This window comes from Borostomias antarcticus, assembly GCF_949987555.1.
Source record: "Borostomias antarcticus genome assembly, chromosome: 23".
Classification (NCBI taxonomy): domain Eukaryota; kingdom Metazoa; phylum Chordata; class Actinopteri; order Stomiiformes; family Stomiidae; genus Borostomias; species Borostomias antarcticus.
Window position 1 is genome coordinate 4,619,209 of NC_140256.1, and position 13,504 is coordinate 4,632,712.

Below are 13,504 nucleotides of genomic sequence, written 5' to 3' on the forward strand. Positions count from 1 at the left end.
TCCTCCCATTCGAAAAATGGCGACCTAGTGAGAGATCCATGCTTATTTATTGACATTCTTTTTTATAGCGCTAGTCAGTGTGTAGACAGAATTTACTGCTACCAACAATGTCGAGGCTAATCGTCAAAAACCTTCCAAATGGGGTAAGTGAGCGAGGCAAGCTACAAGAAACATACCGAGTCAGTGAAGCTTCTTATTTTTTTTCTCCAGCTGATTAGCTAGTGCTAGCTACCTTGCTAACGTTGTCATAAGGCTTGATGACACTGATACTTATAGGGAGCAATGTAGCGAGCTTAGCTACCTTATGAAGAGTTGTTTAATTTTGTGAGAGGTTTCAAATCATCACCGACATAGTGAAACCCATCGTGTGTGTGTGTGTGTGTGTGTGTGTGTGTGTGTGTGTGTGTGTGTGTGTGTGTGTGTGTGTGTGTGTGTGTGTGTGTGTGTGCGCCCCTATCTCTGTCAGATGAAAGAGGAGAAGTTCCGGGGCATGTTTGGAGCCTTCGGGACCCTGACAGACTGCAGCTTGAAGTTCACCAAAGATGGCAAGTTTCGCAAGTTCGGCTTTGTGGGTTTCAAGACGGCGGAGGATGCGGATAAGGCACTAAAGCACTTCAACAAGAGCTTTGTGGCCACGTCCAGAGTAACGGTGAGATGGTTTCTCTATAACGTGTTTCTCTCACTCACCTCTATTAACCTCCATTGTCCTAGTCATACCAAGGTCTTCTGTGGTGGTTGTGTGCTGTGTGTCTGTATGGCCAGGTGGAGATGTGCAAGTCGTTTGGAGACCCCACCAAGGCCAGAGCGTGGAGCAAACACACCCAGAGCTCAGGCCCGGTGTCAGCCACCAACGAACCCAAGGAGGATAAGAAGGTCAGTACGGTGATACATGTACTCAGTGGTTGTATTTAAAGCTTATTGTAATGCTCCAGAGATGTTGATAGAAGTCGTTGTAGATGGATGTGTTTTTTTTTATTTTTTGCTGTGAAAGTATGGACAGTGTCTCTCATATATCTTCCTTTGTGTTCTTTCTGCCTTCAGGAGAAGAAGAAGAAAAACGAGCTTCCTAGTGTTCTGGGCAAAGTAAGTCTCTGCTTCCCAGTGAGACGCCCAATAGTCTCAAATATGTCCCCTGGACTGGACTCCATCTTATTCAATCTAAGATAAAGATTAAAGCTTATCCTTCTGTGACAGAGTTAGAGTTGTAGGGGTTAGAAGAGTGTCTGCAATGCCTTAAAACCCTTTAGAGACACAGAAGAATGGACACTCCTTGTCTATCTAGTACACAGTTAAACCTCTGTCTGTCAATTACACCTCTGTCTGTCTGTCTGTCTGTCTGTCAGCTAGAGGAGGACCAGGGGTTCCAGGAGTTTGTGTCGGTGCATCAGAAGCGCAGCCAGGCGCCCACCTGGGCCAACGACGCCGTGAACCAATCGGTGGTCCCTGAGACAGTGAAGGGAGGGACTCAGGAGAAGAAGAAGAAGAAGCCTTCATCAGATGATTACCTCAACTTTGATTCAGACCAATCAGAGGAGGAGGAGGGGGAGAAGGAGGAGGAGGAGGAGAGTGAAGATCAGGGTAAGTGCATTAAACAGAAGCTCATTTGTAAGTGTGTGTGCATGAATGGGCAGCATGGTGTGTGTAAGAGCGTTACTAATGTGTGCTTTCATCGGCAGCAGGTGCATCCAAGGAGGCTCTGAAATCTGGCTTATCTGATATGGAGTACCTGCGCTCCAAAGTGGCACAGGCAGGGGGCACTGTGGAGCACAGCGAGGAGGAGGATGGAGATGATGATGGAGATGAGCCAGGCCCTGAGTGTCAGGCAGACAGTGCCTTTGAAAGTGGTGACAGAGACAACACCCAGAAGGCCAAAGCCTCAGTTGCAGCCCTGGATGAAAAACAAGGCAAGGCCAGCAAATCTGTTAAACAGGAGGTAGGTCAGATCCCTTATCTTTTAACCCTGGTGTTTGACCTCAACCTCAAGCTTAGCTTTTACCCTCTGGCCTCACAAACTTGATGATGCCTTAATGGAAACCTCTTACCTGTGTGTGCGTGTGCGTGTTGTAGATGGAGCCCACTACAGAGTTCACAATCAAATTAAGAGGAGCTCCCTTCAATGTCAAAGAGGTGAGTGTTGGTGATAGGAGATCATCTCCGTCATTTATCCTGGCTTACCTTCCACATTACAGTTGTTTCTGGCTATAAAATGGCGTGGCTTTGTCTGTATATGATGTCACCAGCAACAAGTCCGAGAGTTCATGCTCCCTCTGAAGTCCGCAGCCGTTCGGATCGGCAAGAACGAGTCTGGCAATAGGACAGGTGTGTTTATATGTGTACCTGTCTCTCTTATGCCGGGCTTACACTAGAGATTTTGGGGGCGATTCATCCCCCATTCACCCCTCCCAACAATCGGAGGAGAAATCTGGTCTGGGACCTTGGTCGGTACCTATGTTCGGCCCAGATTATCTTGTAATGTGAGGAGTTTACAGCTCCTCCACTCTGATAATGTCAAACATGCTTGATATTTAGATTATTACGTCACTACTTTACAAGCGAGGCAGTGGTTCGTTGCTCCCTCAGGCGCGATTATCTTGTACCTGTAGTGTGTGCATGTTTGAGATTTGCGAGAAGAACATCTGTTAAGATTCTCCTTATGTGCGTGATGCAACATGATTTAGAAATTGGTTAGGATTTTAAATATCCTGTAGTGTGAGCCTGGCATTAGCCACTCCCATACCTGGCATTAGCCACTCCCATACCTTCCTGTATGTGGTTGACTGGACATGTTTCTATATTGTGGCTTGGATTATATACTGGAAGTTTGTCTGTTGCATTCAGGGTACGTATATGTGGATCTTAACTCTGATGACGAAGTAGAAAAGGCCCTGAAGAAAAATAAAGATTATATGGGTGAGTACATCTGTGGTGTCTGTGTGTGTCTGTGTGTGTCTGTGTGTGTCTGTGTGTGTGTGTGTTTCTTATTTTTTGTCAAGCGCCTGTTGCACTTTAACTTGTATGTGTGTGCATTTGTTGCTGCTCTGTTTCTTGTTGACCTCATTGTGCGGTATGTCCTCAGGGAGGCGCTATATTGAGGTATTCCGAGTGGGCGTGCGAGGTGAAGGTCGGAAGGAAAGACAGGACCAGGGGGGGGAGAGGACCTTCACCAGGGAGCTGAAAGAGGATGAAGAGGAGGAGGATGTGGCAGAGTCAGGACGACTCTTCATCAGGAACCTGCCCTATACTTGCACTGAACAGGAGATAAAGGACCTCTTTTCCAAACATGGTGTGTATATATTTGCTCCTCGTCATACACATACTCACACATACACACGCATACACACCCTGACCCTGTGTTCTCCTGCAGGTCCCCTGGCTGACGTGGTCTTCCCCATCGACAATCTGACGAAGAGGCCTAAAGGATTTGCCTTTGTAACCTACATGATGCCAGAGAACGCTGTGTCTGCTCTGGCTCAGCTAGACGGACACATATTCCAGGTAACTCATCTATTCAGTTGACATTATGTCACTGCACAGTGCTATCGATGGATCCCTAGCAGCTTGTGGAAAGTCTGAAGCATCTACTGTATCTTCTCTCTTGTCTCTCTTTCTGTGGGTCACTCTCACTCACTCTTTCTCTCCCTCCCTCTCTCTCTCTCTTCTTTGCTTTTTCTCTCTTTTTCTCCCCCAGGGCAGGATGCTGCACCTGCTGCCCTCCAACGTGAAGAAGGAAAAGGCTGACTCGTCAGACTCTGGCCCTGGCTCATCCACCTACAAACGGCAGAAAGATGCCAAGAACAAAGCTTCTAGTGCCAGGTCAGTATCACTACACAAACACACACACAAACATGCACAATTTGTATTTCCTGTTGTGAAACTCTGGAATGGTGTGTGCATCGGTTGCTATTATTAACCTTTTGTACTTCGTGATATTCTTCAGCTCCCACAATTGGAACACCCTGTTCCTGGGCACCAGCGCTGTTGCCGATGCCATCGCTGATAAATACAACACCACCAAGAGCCAAGTCCTGGACCATGTGAGTAATACTCCCCTCTCCCACACTGAAAACCTCTGTCTCGTATAAAGCATGCTCAAATGACAAAAGTCATCCAGTTTAGCATACACAACAAGCCTACTTCTTGCAGTGTAAGTGAGCATGGTCTTTGCCTCCCCCTGTAGGAGTCTAAAGGTAGTGTGGCTGTGAGGATGGCTCTGGGAGAGACTCAGATCGTCCAAGAGACTCGTCAGTTCCTGCTGGACAACCAGGTGTGTCTGGACTCCTTCAGCCAGGTATGTAAACAACTTGTGTGTATTTTTCTACCCAGCTAATCTTGATGTAATGAAGCATTTCTTATGCAAGGTAGGAGAAGGAGAGTAGTATAAAAGCAATAACTCACTCGAAGGTTGTGGTATATGGCCTATATACCATGGGTTGTGCTGCGGTCATGCCGTCGACCAGCACAACCCGTGGGATATTGGCCATATACCACAACCTTCGAGTGAGTTATTGCTTTTATACAACGGTTACATCATCGGGAAACATTTATGGGATAAATACCAACTATTTCAGTGCCTTAATATCGATTTTAGTGAACTCCACCAAGAAAGGTCGTTCCTAAAACTATCGCGTAGCTATGGAGTTTCAAAACAACTAACAATTAGCCCTAGCAACCAAAACTAATATTCCTGACCAACCTAGCTAGCCATGAACGAAGTATAGCCTAACTTTGCTGTGCAACTGCGAGTTGCAAAAGTGGTGATGATAAACCAAACTCAAAATTGACATTGAATCTTTCCATTTTTCTTGGGGAGAAACCGTAATGTAACCAACAGACGGTTACGCAATGGAACTAACGTTTTTACAGACAGTAATAATTGGTGTAGTAATATTTCACATAGAACGGTAAACAGGCTTTGCCTGTGGTATATCGTGAATATACAACGGCTCTTAGCCAATCAGATTGCAAGGTCGGAACTACCCATTGTGTAATGTACAGTATACGTATCTTTATACTGTCGGCATACATATATTTTTGTCTTTTTCATGTGTGTGTGTGTGTGTGTGTCGGTTATGTTTGTGTGCGTCTAGGCGGCAGGGGCCAGGTGTACCTGTGTGATACTGGTGAAGAACCTGCCGGCTGGCGTGTCTGTGTCGGAGCTGGAGGCCCTGTTCTCACCCCACGGCAGTCTGGGGAGAGTGCTGCTGCCGCCCTCGGGCATGACCGCCATCGTGGAGTTCCTGGAACCCACCGAGGCCAAACGGGCCTTCACTAGACTGGCCTACAGCAAGGTAAGGGGGGTTCATGCCAGAGCACAAGGACATATGGATAAGGAGAGACTCCCTACTGTTATGTACTGACATGTGACTTCTCTCTCTCCAGTTCCAACATGTACCCCTATATTTGGAGTGGGCCCCTGTAGGAGTGTTTACAGCTGCTGCACCTGTCCCAGGTAAAATGCGCGTACGCACACACACACACACGTGCACGCACGCACACTACACTACTACGCACACTACACCCCAAACTGACCTTGATCTTTCCCATACACAGTCTCTTTCTAGCTTGGCTGCTCTGGGTTCTGCATGTTCAGTAGGATTTTCTTTGTTATAATACTGATACATGAATGAGATGGTTATAGTCATTGGTATGCTTCTCAGAGCCAAAGCCCAACCTTGAAACCCCAGCTTCAGAGAAAGAGGTGGAGGAAGAGGAGGATGAGGAGGAAGAGGAGGAGAGTGCTCCAGGGTCTACACTCTTCATCAAGAACCTGAATTTCATCACAATAGAGGAGACGCTACATGCGGTATGGGAGTTTTAGAACTATTGGTCAGACGTTGAGAATTAGATTAGGATAGTTAATTAGAATTTAACTTGGTTAACGTATTTTTTCTGTCTTTCAGACCTTCTCCAAATGTGGCAAGGTGAAGACCTGCACCATTTCCAAGAAGAAAGACAAGACAGGTACTGGTATTGGTACATTCAGACTGGTATTGAACATTTAAAATGAGTTTTGTGCAAGGAAGCGCTGATTGACCTCTGTGGGTTCCTGTAGGTAAGATGTTATCCATGGGCTATGGCTTTGTCCAGTATCAGACGCCCCAGGGAGCAGAGAAGGCCATGAGGCAGCTACAGGTATGAACACTAACACTGAATAAAGTGATTAATAAAGTCTTGTCTTATCCTATCTTACTATACTGTACCACCCCTAACCCTCTCTCCCTTTACCCCTCATCAGCACTGCACTGTGGATGATCACAAGTTGGAGCTCAAAGTGTCTGACAAAGCCACAAAGTGAGTTACCATAATGATCTTGACTACCCTGTCCAATGGAGCTTGTAATCTCATTCCTTTTTAAAGTACCCAATTTCAAACCAGCTGTCTGTCTGTGTGCGTCATCCCTCCAGGTCTGAGGCGGTGACTCGTAAGAAGCAGGCGGTGAAGAAGCAAACTGGGTCCAAGATCCTCGTTCGCAACGTCCCCTTCCAAGCCACAGTCAGAGAGATACGAGAGCTCTTCTGGTAATACACACACACACACACACACACACACACACAATCATTATATTACTATAGATACCGTCTGTGGAGGGTAGTGATGATGGCGTTAGTGAGGATATGCGTCTCCTACAGCACGTTTGGGGAGCTGAAGACAGTCCGCCTGCCAAAGAAAGCGTCTGCCTCTGGTTCAGGGTCCCATCGCGGGTTTGGGTTCATTGACTTCCTCACCAAGCAGGATGCCAAGGTGAGATTCCACTACAGGCTCAATTCAACCTGTTAATGTTGCAAACTGCTGGAAGTGTAGAAGGAGACCTCTGGTGTTTTGCTTAGAGGCGCTGCATTATGTGTTCCCTGCAGAAAGCGTTTGGCGCGCTGTGCCACAGCACCCATCTGTACGGGCGCCGGCTGGTGCTGGAATGGGCGGACGCTGAGGATACCGTGGAGACGCTGCGCAGGAAAACAGCAGAACATTTCCATGGTAACACAACCCCCCCCCCCCCAACTCACACCCTCCTCACAGAACTCTAGAAATGCACTAGCTTTATTATTCGTGAGGATTCACTCACCATCATCCATTTTGAATCTCTCCGTTTCAGTTGCTACGAAGAAGCGAAAGCAGTCAGCGGTGATGGAGGGGATTCTGGAGACGATGGAGGTCGGACCGGCAGAGGAGGACTGACATCCTTGAACCGCACCCCCTAGTTTTTACTTAGCCCTGATTGGGGCGCTGCTGCTCCAGGAGGTGAAGTGAAGACACATGGACCAGAGTGGCAGGCACCAGGAGCCAATCGGACAAAACTCTCTCTCAGTAGAGGCCACTTTGGGACTTCAATAGAATTTCCGCTTCCTTTGGACTCCTGTGACTTACCCACAGCTATCTACAGGTATGGTAGTTCTAAAATCAGAGAGGATAGAAGTTCTGAAGAAAGGATCATTGAATTTGCTTATTTGATACAAAGGATTTTTATGTTGGACTATAAAACAGATGTAATGTTGAAATGTCAGACTGTTTTTGCGTGAATAAATACTGTGATTGGTTGTTGCATGTGTCTGTGTATGTATTTTATCGCATTAAAAAATAAACATCATACCCAGATGGTGAAGTTAAACAGTGCAGGTTTATGAGGAGTCTACACTGCCCTCTGCTGGTGTGCAACGGTATTGGCAATTTCTGATTGGTCTAAATCTCATGCTATGGACATGTGTCGCATACTTAGAAGCAGCTGCACAGCTTAAAAAAGTAATCATTCATAACGAGGAACAGCGAAAGACGGATAATAATAGATGTGTGGACTGTGGTGTGGAAGAAAACGTTGAACACTTTCTGTTACACAGTTTGAGGGAGAAAGGCGGAGACTACGAGATGAAATCAGAGGCAGGATGAGATTGGAGTCTAAGGGGGTTATTGAGTACTGAGGTTGAGGGTTAGGACTCAGCAGGAAGGCAATTTTCACATCCTTGGGTGAAAAGGCTCTTGAAAAGGATATCGGATCTAGGATTTGATGTGATATTTCACACTTGTACAGTAGGTGGCGGTATGCACCTCTAAGGTAAGAAAACACATTGGGTAATTCATTGAAATGCATATATAGTGTATGGTGTAAAAATAAATCTGAATAAGTTCTCCATGCCAGGATTGTGCCAGCATTGTGCCAGCATTGTGCCAGCTTAGCTGCAGATGACAGTCCATAATGGCGGAAACTCTACACGAGCACCCTCTTCAGGTGGGTGTCAACGTTGTGCCAGCATTGTGCCAGCTTCGTGGCATTGTGCCAGCGTCGTGCCAGCATTGCGCCAGCGTTGTGCCAGCATTGCGCCAGCGTCGTGCCAGCGTCGTGCCAGCATTGCGCCAGCGTCGTGCCAGCATTGCGCCAGCGTCGTGCCAGCATTGCACCAGCGTCGTGCCAGCATCGTGGCATTGTGCCAACGTTGCGCCAGGATTGTGCCAGCATTGTGCCAGCGTCGTGCCAGCATTGTGCCAGCATTGCGCCAGCATCGTGCCAGCATCCTGCCAGCGTCGTGCTTCCTTTGGACTTCTGTGACTTACCCACAGCTATCTACAGGTATGGTAGTTCTAAAATCAGAGAGGATAGAAGTTCTGAAGAAAGGATCATTGTACTTAATGAATTTGCTTATTTGATACAAAGGATTTTTATGTTTTACTATAAAACAGATGTAATGTTGAAATGTCAGACTATGTTTTTGCGTGAATAAATACTGTGATTGGTTGTTGCATGTGGCTGTGCATGTATTTTCTCGCATTAAAAAATACACATCACACCCAGATGGTGAAGTTAAACAGTGCAGGTTTATGAGGGTGCCAATGCCAATGTCGGGCCAGCGTCGGGCCAACGTCGGGCCAGCGTCGGGCCAGCATCGTGCCAACGTCGGCCCAACGTCGGGCCAGCTAAGTTAAACAGTGCAGGTTTATGAGGAGTCTACACTGCCCTCTGCTGGTGTGCTACAGTTTGAGGGAGAAAGGCGGAGACTACGAGATGAAATCAGAGGCAGGATGAGATTGGAGTCTAAGGGGATTATTGAGCACTGAGGTTGAGGGGTAGGACTCAGCAGGAAGGCACTTTTCACATCCTTGGGTGACAAGGGGCTCTTGAAAAGGATTGTGCCAGCGTCTTGCCAGCATTGCGCCCGCGTCGGGCCAACGTCGGGCCAGCGTCGGGCCAACGTCGGGCCAGCGTCGGACCAGCATCGTGCCAACGTCGGGCCAGCGTCGGGTCAGCGTCGTGCCAACGTCGGGCCAGCGTCGGGCCAGCGTTGTGCCAGCATTGCGCCAGCGTCGGGCCAGCATTGCGCCAACATTGTGCCAGCATTGTGCCAGCTTTGTGCCAGCATTGTGCCAGCGTCGTGCCAGCATTGTGCCAGCTTAGCTGTGGATGACAGTCCATAATGGCGGAAACGCTACACGAGCAACCTCTTCAGGCGGGTGCCAAATTTCCATATGTGTCCCCTCTTGGCATTCCATACTCTTTGACAAAATGCTGTAGAAGGAGTTTGCGCAAAATTTCGGGGACTTTTATTTCGAAATTTCCCCTCATATTATTTAAACTGCTTAGCGAAGCGTTGATCATATGACCCGCTCATCCATTGTGTGCAAGATGGCTTTCAGACATACAATAACATCCGTGCATTTAGCAGTATTTTTACATGTTTTATACTTTTCATGGACGTCGGTTCGAGCTGAGATTCATTCAGCAATTCTTGATGAAAAAACTGGCGAATTGTCTCTTTTCGACGGATACCGAGATGATTACGTTGCCTGGGCAAACTTTACAGATGACATCAAGGACTCGGGGTAAGAGCTAGCTAGCTAATGAAGCCGAATTAAACCTCTCCAACTTCAAGAGACAACCTGCATTAATTCATAAAAGCCTATGCGTGTTGTGTATGTGAAGGGCTGTACGCATCAGATCCATAAATGCTTAGTGTGCAATGTGGAAGTGTAATGTGGTTGCTGTGGTTTTGACCATAATTCTAGAATATTAATTTTATTTGGGCCTGATAATGTGTCTGGGTTTGCAAAGGGTTTTCATTCTGATTAAAGAATCGATCACCCCTGCCCTTCCTCTCTACTCTCAGATGGGCGTTTCTGGAGGTGACCACTAGTGAGCGCTACAACGACAGTATCCAGGCCTATGGTGCTGGGGCAGTGGAGGCTGCAGCCACGTCCCAGGTCAGACTGCCTCTCCTAAATAAACCTTCACAGGCCTGAAGCGATATATGAAACCACTCTGTTTAATCTATATTCAACTCTGCTTTTTGTCTGTCTCAGCTCATCTACAAGCACTGGATGAACACTTTGATGGATTACTGTGGGCCCTTCACGTTTGAGTCCGGTTACTGCCAGCGGCTGAAAAGCTTCATCAGCACCAACCTACAGTGGGTCAGCGAGCAGATCAAGGAGCAGCCAAACTCACCCTACTGGCACCAGGTACCTACCACTCATCTCTACCGCAGCAGAGATGAGATTTGAACCCATGTTTCCAAAAACACAGCTCTCTGAAGACCTCATCACCTCTTTCATTGTCCCTGTCATTCCCTCCCTCAGGTGCGCTTGGCTCTGCTGCAGCTCAAAGGGCTGGAGGATAGTTATAACGACCAGCTGTCATTTCCCATAGGCCCTTTCTCTGTCAACCCCTTTGGCTTTCTGTAAGTGCCCTGTGGTTTGTTGCTTCATATGTGGATCTCCTCCTATCTTTTGCCCTCTCACACTAACTTTGTCCACTCCATAACTCCTACAAATCTCTCTGTGCCCAGACTGTTCCAGATGGATGGGGATATTGAGGATTTGGAGGAAGCCCTGAACAAATCCAGCCAAACACGACCTTTGGGCTCAGGCTCATGCTCTGCCCTCATCAAGCTATTGCCGGGCAACAAGGACCTGTTGGTGTCACATGACACATGGAATAACTACCAATCCATGCTGCGCATCATGAAGAAATATAACTTTGCCTTCAGAACATCCCCTAAAGGTACTCCTTTCCCTTATATGGGGAATTACCATTTTAGATGTCTCTCACAAGGTGCTTCTTCTAAGACCCGCGGTATACTTGCTTTAAACTACGTGTACATGTACAATAGATTGCTACAGCACTTCAAAGTACGCGCTAGTCTATGTGTACGTGTTATTAAACAACAAGTATATTCCACGGGCTTAACCCTAACTCCCTAACGCTTGTCTACAATGTAAACATAAAGTAGTTTAGTATCTCAACTCCCAACTCCTGGTCTATTATTCTCAGATGGTGACCAGCTTCCTGGAGGAGTCCAAGCCTTCTCCTCCTATCCTGGATCCATCTTCTCTGGCGATGACTTCTACATCCTCAGTAGTGGGCTGGTGAGAGCTGTGTGTGTGTATGTGTGTTGGTTTTATATATATATATATATATATGTTTGGCACTGTTTTTGAGACTCCCCATTCCTGCCCAGGTTACCTTGGAAACTACCATTGGCAACAGCAACCCTGCCCTCTGGAAGTTTGTTCAACCAATGGGAACGGTTATGGAGTGGTTAAGGAACATTGTGGCCAATCGTCTGGCTGTAACTGGCAAGGAATGGGCAGAGATTTTCAGCCTGTACAACAGTGGAACGTAAGTCTGCACAGTAGAACTCCCTTTCTTAACCAACACTGGGTCCAAAGGCTACTCTTCAACATTCACCTTGGGTGACCTTATATTTAATGATGCTTTGCTGCTTTATCACGTGTGTGTGTGTGTGTGTGTGTGTGTGTGCGCGCGCATGTTTTTTTCAGGTACAACAACCAGTGGATGATTGTGGACTATAAGCACTTCACCCCTGGGAAGACTGATATCAAAGACCAACTCTTCACTGTGCTGGAGCAGATTCCGTAAGACTTCACACCCATCCACAGCATGCAACATGCCAACAGCCCCTCAACATACTCGCAACAATGCCTAGCCCAGTTTGTCAGCCTCAGCTATCCACTGATGCACAACTTGTTCATGTGATCTCTTGCTACTGAAGGGGGTTGGTGATTCACACTGACAAAACCCAAGAGTTGATGGAGAAAGGTTACTGGGCCAGTTACAACATCCCGTAAGTGCAAAGGGATCAATCTGGTTTATTGAGAACATCAACATTCTGCAGGAAATTGGAGTGTACACTGTATGCTGTGCTCTCAGAATCTATAGGCTGAACTTGAATCTGTGTTTGTTTGCAGGTACTATGAGGAGGTGTTTAATGCTAGTGGCTGTCCAGAGCTGGTACAAAAGTTTGGCCCATGGTTCTCCCTAGACCAGAACCCCAGAGCACAGATCTTCAGACGGAACCAGACGGCCGTTAAAGACTTGGATTCTATGGTCCGCCTCATGAGGTATGATGAGACAGCTAGTCAAAGGCCTGATGTGAGGGATGAGCAGCCAATCAGAGACCTTGCGGTCTGATGTGTACATCCTCCTGCTTTTGCACAGTATCCATGTCTGTCTGTCTTCTCTCAGGTACAATAACTTTAAGGAAGATCCCTTGTCTCGGTGTGAGGGCTGTGACCCGTCTGCTAATGGAGAGAACACCATCTCAGCTCGGTCAGACCTGAACCTCGCTAATGGGACTTATCCATTTGGAGCCCTCAAACAAAGACCGCACGGGGGAACAGACATGAAGGTCTTTCACTCGTCTCCTTTCACTCCTCCCTCACTTTATCTCCTTTCAGTTCTGTCTTTCCGACCAACTTCCGTTCCGTCTCTCTGCAAAGAATATCGCAGTTGCCCTGATCAATCTCAAGTGTGATTAGACATTAGTAGCAATGTCGTTCCTTCTGTACCTGTTAGTACTGAGAATATGTGTCCTGAGTCTCAGGTGAGACAGGGAGACTATAGGTCACTAATTGTCTGTTTTCCTGTGCAGCTGACATCGTATGGAATGGTCCGTGAGTATGAGTTGTTGGCAGTGAGCGGACCCACCTGGGACCAGGTGCCAGCCTTCCAGTGGAGCTCCTCCCCTTACAAAGATCTGCTGCACATGGGCCATCCTGACACCTGGGCCTTTAAACCTGTACATGTCACCTGGTCACCTTAACCCTTTTCCCTCCCATCCTCACACCCCCCACTTCTTTCTCATTTAGACCCTCGCACCTGCACATGTCACCTGGTCCCCCTAAAACCCACATCTGAGACTTGATAGCTGCTGTTACTTTAATGCCTCTCATTCATGCCTACATATCTGGGCCCTTACAACTGTACACATCACCTATCGCTAAACCAATTAAGCCTTATTTGTATTTCTGTGTATTTCAAAAGGGAACGAATCATAAAAAAAAGGGTTTTGGTGGTTGTTGTAGCTCATACAGACCACCTTGTATTTAATGTAATATTACTCAACTGGAATAGGATTTTTCCTATTTACAATTCTGTGACAAAATACTTAATCAAAGTTAACTAATTATTTTTGCCATTAGGAAGACATGCATAGTGTTATGGTCACGAAAACAAATTCTTTGCACAATCTATCTGACTCAGAGAAAACTTGCTGCTTAT

General features: G+C 47.0%; 2 protein-coding genes across 2 annotated transcripts; both read left to right on the forward strand.

Moving 5' to 3' along the window:
• Positions 1 to 28: 28 nt before the first annotated feature.
• On the forward strand, positions 29 to 7,424 carry rbm19 (RNA binding motif protein 19). Its single transcript, XM_084456815.1, has 24 exons — positions 29 to 143; positions 467 to 649; positions 763 to 873; positions 1,042 to 1,083; positions 1,344 to 1,566; positions 1,680 to 1,933; positions 2,068 to 2,127; positions 2,241 to 2,319; positions 2,839 to 2,910; positions 3,077 to 3,283; positions 3,365 to 3,495; positions 3,689 to 3,813; positions 3,938 to 4,034; positions 4,178 to 4,288; positions 5,088 to 5,288; positions 5,380 to 5,449; positions 5,658 to 5,803; positions 5,901 to 5,961; positions 6,053 to 6,132; positions 6,236 to 6,291; positions 6,405 to 6,518; positions 6,630 to 6,741; positions 6,855 to 6,975; positions 7,094 to 7,424. The coding sequence occupies exons 1-24, from the start codon at positions 108 to 110 to the stop codon at positions 7,174 to 7,176; spliced, it is 2,775 nt and encodes a 924-aa protein (XP_084312941.1). The 5' UTR covers positions 29 to 107; the 3' UTR covers positions 7,177 to 7,424.
• A 1,977-nt stretch (positions 7,425 to 9,401) lies between these two features.
• On the forward strand, positions 9,402 to 13,499 carry plbd2 (phospholipase B domain containing 2; the record flags this gene model as incomplete). Its single annotated transcript, XM_084457434.1, has 13 exons — positions 9,402 to 9,438; positions 9,759 to 9,807; positions 10,092 to 10,185; positions 10,285 to 10,443; positions 10,561 to 10,661; positions 10,770 to 10,984; positions 11,255 to 11,349; positions 11,442 to 11,602; positions 11,764 to 11,859; positions 11,997 to 12,068; positions 12,193 to 12,345; positions 12,470 to 12,632; positions 12,876 to 13,499. 13 exons carry the CDS (start codon positions 9,402 to 9,404, stop codon positions 13,044 to 13,046), a joined length of 1,566 nt encoding a protein of 521 aa, XP_084313560.1. The 3' UTR covers positions 13,047 to 13,499.
• Positions 13,500 to 13,504: the final 5 nt, after the last annotated feature.

What these genes read in the sequence shown, in the direction of transcription:
- rbm19 (XM_084456815.1), top strand. Translation starts at nt 108, where the DNA reads ATGTCGAGGCTAATCGTCAAAAACCTTCCAAATGGG. An exon ending in GGACCTCTTTTCCAAACATG is followed by an intron (nt 3,284 to 3,364) that starts GTGTGTATATAT and finishes GTTCTCCTGCAG; the next exon opens with GTCCCCTGGCTGACGTGGTC. An exon ending in GAGATACGAGAGCTCTTCTG is followed by an intron (nt 6,519 to 6,629) that starts GTAATACACACA and finishes CGTCTCCTACAG; the next exon opens with CACGTTTGGGGAGCTGAAGA.